The following is a 6000-nucleotide window of genomic DNA, read 5'->3' as shown; positions in this document are numbered from 1 at the left end:
CCATAAAAGGAGTAAATCTACGCTCAATATGATTACATTTTGATTGATGGAAACTTTCACCATTTATAAAAAAATCAGTTAAATATAGCAACTTTCTTAAATCAACAGAAACCTTCCGTTTCCGAAAGGTTTTAAATAATAGAATTTCAAGACGACGTGACGGCTTACCTTTAAAAATACATTTGACTAATAATAATAATATTTGATCAAAGCAAAATGTTCCACGTGACAGGTTCAAGGAAGGACCTATGAGTAATTTGGTAATCATTCCGTTTCCATTAATAATAATAATAATAATAATACTGAGTCATGCGTGCATCGTGTTCGTGTTCTTCTTCTTCTTCTTCTTCTTCGTCCCCAAACTCCAACAGTGCGCTTTTCGATTCATTTATTATTCGATCCCTAATAATACTAATAGTAGCACATATTCATAAGCATTTGGATAATCAGAGCTCTTATTATCACAGGTACGCCTTTCCTTTCCTTTTATTTTGACTGAATGTTACGGTTTCAGATACCTTCTTTGACCGATTTATGATAGTTGTGACTTTTACTTGATTTCCCGCTCAATCTTACAAATTAAATTGTTTGTTTATTCCTTTCCAGTAGTGTCGTTTGGTTTAATGAATGGCATGTGCTTTATACTGATGCATTCTTTTCTTTGAATTTGCCAGTCTGATTTTGCTTTAATCATTATTTTCCGGTTATTTAGTCTAATTGTACTTTTATTTTGCTATCATCACTTGTATAATTCATGTGTAAAAGCAGGGGCCTTTAGTGACAGAATGTCACAAACAAACATTGATATTTTAAGTTTTTAATCATAATAATAATAATAATAATAATAATATAGTTTATAATATTATAGGGGAGTTGTCTTCTTATGCTTGTAGGGCAAAGTGCTGCAGGTTTTTTAAAGATGATGACATGATTTGTCTATTCTGTGTTCAATTCAAAGTGGGCCTTAAACCCTAATCTTACTTGGGATTCTTTATAACTTTAGGGGCGGTTTTCTCTTTCAAATGAAAGTAAAATATGTAGCTTATTTGTTGAATTGAAGGAGACAAGGAGTACAGTTGGATTTTTGCAATCTTCGACCTTGTTTCATTGATGTCTATATTGGTTCATTTGTTTCTGATTTATATTATATTACTGGTTAAAGGTATTATTTTTGTGATTCGTTCATGTTTACTGTGGTTAGAGACTGGAGCTGGAGAATAAAAGGAGAATACATGGAGGGAGACGCAGGAAGAGATTCGGGATGCCAGAAGACTATGGATGGGAAGGTGAATGAGGGTCATATCCCTTCTTGTTGTCTCAAGGCCCGGGCTTGTGCTCCTGACCCCGAGCTTGAAGCCAACTGTCATGCAACAGTTGTTTCTGGATGGTTCTCTGAAACTGGGTCTTCTGGTCATTTTCTTTCTTTTTTACATGTATTTGCATACATTTTCAGTTGCTTTTCATGTTAAAGTGATTGTTTTATACGAGGAAAACATAAAAAAAATGGCTTACTTTATGGATTGCTTCTGAATCTGATTATTGACCCCTTTTCATTGTTATGCTACTAACTGCAGATGATGGGGCCAAACGTGTTTACTTTAACAACCCCATGTGGCCAGGTATGTAGACATGGAATCACATTGAGTGATTATGCAGTATGGCTACTGCAACTCGAGCTTTATAGTTTGAATTAATTGTTGCATTGATGGCTCGAAGTTATTTGCATTGTTCTTTAGTTGTTTAAAATTAATCTTGTTGATCCTAGAAGAGACTTAATTTTTCTGAAAGGTTTAAATGAATTAAAACACTCACTGAAAAGCAGTACCTAGTCATATCACTGTTAGTACTTGTTGAACGATCAACTACAAATAAGGATTTATATTGTTCTGAAACAAGTATGCGCTTTTCTGACAAAATCTGCATGTTCTTTCTTTGTTATATATTCTTGAAAAACTTTACACGTTTTGTCCTATAAAACTTGCAATGCTATTGTTTTCAAGACTTTCAATGTTAGGTGTTTCAGCTATTTTTCCCACCGTTAGTACTTAGTACTAAATGTGTTTGATCCAGAAGATCTACTTCTCTTGAAAACCAGATCGTTGTTTGAAACGCATGCTTGCATTCTTTCATTATTAAAGGGTGTCGTATACAATTGACTTTTAACAATATAATTTTTTCAATATGTATATATAATCAATTGTTGCAGTGCTAGTGTTTAAAATGTTGTTCAACCTTTTAAAAAGCTATTACTTTATCGGCTGCATGAAGATTTGAACATTATGACATGGCATACACGTTAAGGAATGCGTTGCGATAATTTATTAAATGCCTTAAATACTTTTTGATGACATAGAAATGGTGGAATAATTGCACCCAAATCAATACCACTATTTTATTGTAAATGAGTAGCTTATGGCTTATTTAGTGTCTTTGTGTGTGCAGGAGAAGCACATTCTTTGGCTGTAGAAAGGATTTTGTTCAAGGAGAAATCAGACTATCAAGAGGTCCTGGTTTTCCAGGTATGTCATTTCTCTCTCACACACACATACATGCACACATGCATAATGCATACATACATATTTGATCATTTATTTGATACGCAGTCTGCAGCATATGGAAAGGTGCTTGTTCTTGATGGCATTCTTCAACTTACTGAGAAAGATGAATGTGCCTATCAGGAGATGATAGCCCATCTTCCTCTTTGTTCAATCAAATCACCCAAAAAAGCAAGTATCTTTACCCTTATTGTTATTTTTTGCTGTTATAACATTTATTATACTTAAGAACTGACTGTATATTGTTTATTCATAGGTTCTGGTGCTTGGTGGCGGTGATGGCGGCGTTCTGAGGGAAATTTCCCGTCACAGCTCCGTAGAATTAATTGACATATGTGAAATAGATAAAATGGTCATAGATGTATGTGGTGAAAACCGTATCCTGTTATTAACTTCCATTTCTGGTTTGATATTATTAATGCTTGTTCTATAATTTCTTGTTTCATAGGTCAGTAAGAAGTTCTTCCCTGAATTAGCTGTTGGCTTTGAAGATCCTCGTGTTCATCTTCATGTTGGAGATGGTAAATTTCAAGTGTCTTACTTTTTTTACTCCAAAAAATTATCTATTTTTGCATTTTTGTTAAATCTTTATTTTTGTTTTGAACAGCTGTTGAGTTTATAAGGAATACACCCGATGGGAAATATGATGCCATTATTGTTGATTCTTCAGATCCCGTTGGTATGTTCTTACTTCCAAATCTCAATATTGTTATTTGAGAAAATTTCACAATGGTCCCTGTGGCTTGACCATATTGTAAGTTTGGTCTTCCAGATTTTAAAATTTGCAATTTTAGTCAGAACATTTGTGAAACAGTTGCATGTTTAGTTCATACTGTTATTTCCAGTTGGTTTTTAACGTCGACATCATCACCTTAACGGAAAGAGCCTTCACGAAGGTTCAGTGCGAAGGTGATAAATTCGACGTCAGAATTTCTAAAGTTTGAAAAAGTATTTTATTAGGGTTCCGAATTTGAAAAGACACAATTACCCTCATATGACATCTCTTTTCGGTTTAAAACTAACTGGGATCAAGTAAAGACCAAGCGCACAACCCTCTCACTCACTTTTGAACTAGGTTTGCAATTTTTAGAATATGGGGACCAAACAATCCTGCAATATGGTCAAAGCACACCGATCATTTGTCCAGTTTGTTATTATTTTATGCATGAATGCCAATTTGTGTATTGTATCAAGTACAGGTCCGGCTCAAGAGCTTGTGGAGAGACCTTTCTTTGAGATGATGGCTCGTGCTTTAAGGCCAGGTGGCGTTCTGTGTAACATGGCGGAGAGCATGTGGCTGCACACACATCTTATTGAGGATATAGTTTCGGTTTGCCAGAAAATATTCAAAGGGTCTGTTCATTATGCATGGACAAGTGTCCCCACATACCCAAGGTGCAATTACTTTCATTTTCCCATCTTTTGCACAAGTATTTTTTAAGGTATTCAGTTTGGTGACAGTTTGTTTATTATTCAGTGGTGTTATTGGATTTATACTGTGTTCAACCGAGGGGCCGCCTGTTGATTTTAGGAACCCTGTGAACCCTATTGAGAAGTTAGAGGGTGCGGTTAACCATTACAGAGAACTCAAGTTCTACAACTCCGAGGTAATGTATCCACACTAGAGTTATTTAAATGACGTTTGGAACATTAATCATTTTTTATTTACTACTTGTAATATTGACAGATGCATAGAGCTGCATTTGCATTGCCACCATTTGTGAGGAAGGAGGTGAAATGCCTTTGAGAACGATTCATGTGTGATATTGTTTGGAATTGGTTATTTGAATAATGTTGGATTTTTTACAAGATTTGGTTATTTATTATTGTCTGGAATGTTGTTATGTTATGGTTGGTAAGGACATGTGCCTGTTTTTAACTTTGTTTCTGGTTTATTTAGTTATGCTTACAAAGGGACAAGTATAGTAAAAGAAATGAATGAGGATTGGTGGGTCATGCTGAATGATTGACCAAAACATTGGGTCAAACGGTGTGGTGTATTTAATCCAACGGTTCTAAATAATAGTACCGTCATTGTTATTTTTTTATTATTGTGGTCCGTTTGGCTCAGAACTGGTCAGTGCTCACTTTAGGACTCGAGCATAGTTAAAAGTTAACCAAGGTTCTTGGGTTGTAAGCTGGTACCAAGCTTGTAATATCTAGGGATCATTTCAGGTAAAACTTGTAGCATTTTGACCCAAGGCGACTTTTATATGTTTTAATACTTTGTGGATTACAGGTGATTGGTCCTCGTAGGACGATGGTTTTGTCTGGCTAGTTGAAGCCAGGTACCCATGCAATGATTTTGTTGTAACTCGCAAATAGGTTGAGAAGTTAATCCAATAACACTAAAATAACCAACAATCCTCCCCTATTTTAGTAATATCCATGATTAACTTAACCATCTTCACAGAAACGCAAACGTACGCATAAATAAAAATGTCCTACGGATTGAATTTTCATCTTACACGATCCAAATATTCGAATATCGGGGTGTCCTATGGATTGAACACATACGTTTATAAATTCAAATTCCACTCGACACGATATTTTACTAGCCTGTGTCCTAATCCTTCAAAGAATATATCAAAACCTAAGTCCAAAGCTTCTTGAAGCGGCTAAACTTCATATTCTTATAGGTAGTTCATTATTATCGCACCCGCACTGCAATTTATCAATGAACTATTAAGAACTTATACTTCAACCTTCTTTATCTTGTGGTCCGAACACAAACCTTGGGATGTTTAAGATATTGTGTTCCAATATCTCTATGACAAGCTTTCCGCATTGAATTCAGCATCTAACGTTGTATTAGATGGGAATTGGGTGTCTTGACATAGGATATTAAAGTATGGACCTTGAACCCATCCCCATGACTGATATGTTCACGAGATCTCTTCCTAACCTTTTAGTTAGATCATCAGTCAAACTATACTCAAATATTACAAACTATACTGATATCACACCTTGCATAGTATAATATATAGCTGTCTAGACTTGCCATTATACATTTGACTATAACCCATACTCAATACTATCCCACCTGATAGATTTTGGTGATATCGGTTTGACCACAATGGAATTTTGTAGTGATAGTTTCTTAGCCATTCAACCACTTTTATCAGTTATTACAACTGCTAGAAACTCGTGTTCCATTAACAAGTGATGCAAATTCATTTCTTAATTACCTAAAAAATGAAATCTCCCTTTAAGAAAGAATATACATCCACTTAATTATATAACTTGCATTATAATACCATTTTAAAACTGAAGGAAACCTGAATAACATAGAGCATAATATATGTTCTTTTAAAAACCTTAGCTGAGAAATAAAATCACCTTAATTAGACATAAGCTTGATATTATTATCTATAGAAGTTATAACCGAAGGACAATCAAACTAACTGAATTTCTTCAATACTTTCTCAATGTAATGAGATCGAAT

General features: G+C 34.6%; 1 protein-coding gene across 4 annotated transcripts; it reads left to right on the top strand.

The window, feature by feature from the left end:
* The first annotated feature begins 435 nt into the window (after positions 1-435).
* On the top strand, positions 436-4371 carry LOC143637357 (spermine synthase-like). Of its 4 annotated transcripts, none has more exons than XM_077104761.1 (11): positions 436-467; positions 1202-1410; positions 1575-1619; positions 2443-2519; positions 2604-2726; positions 2812-2916; positions 3004-3076; positions 3163-3234; positions 3755-3950; positions 4033-4162; positions 4243-4371. In XM_077104761.1, the coding sequence occupies exons 2-11, from the start codon at positions 1233-1235 to the stop codon at positions 4300-4302; spliced, it is 1059 nt and encodes a 352-aa protein (XP_076960876.1). In that variant the 5' UTR covers positions 436-467; positions 1202-1232; the 3' UTR covers positions 4303-4371. The 4 variants fall into 4 exon arrangements, with proteins under 4 accessions (XP_076960876.1, XP_076960878.1, XP_076960877.1 ...); XM_077104763.1 differs by lacking the exon at positions 436-467 and adding an exon at positions 1032-1070; XM_077104762.1 differs by lacking the exon at positions 436-467 and adding an exon at positions 1049-1075.
* Positions 4372-6000: the final 1629 nt, after the last annotated feature.

This window comes from Bidens hawaiensis, unplaced genomic scaffold (genome assembly GCF_021521415.1).
Source record: "Bidens hawaiensis isolate Kalapana, Puna unplaced genomic scaffold, B.hawaiensis_p1.1 tig00008249_1, whole genome shotgun sequence".
In the NCBI taxonomy this organism is placed as follows: Eukaryota; Viridiplantae; Streptophyta; class Magnoliopsida; order Asterales; family Asteraceae; genus Bidens; species Bidens hawaiensis.
Note: the sequence above shows the minus strand (reverse complement) of the source record. Positions and strands in the feature narration are given on the sequence as shown.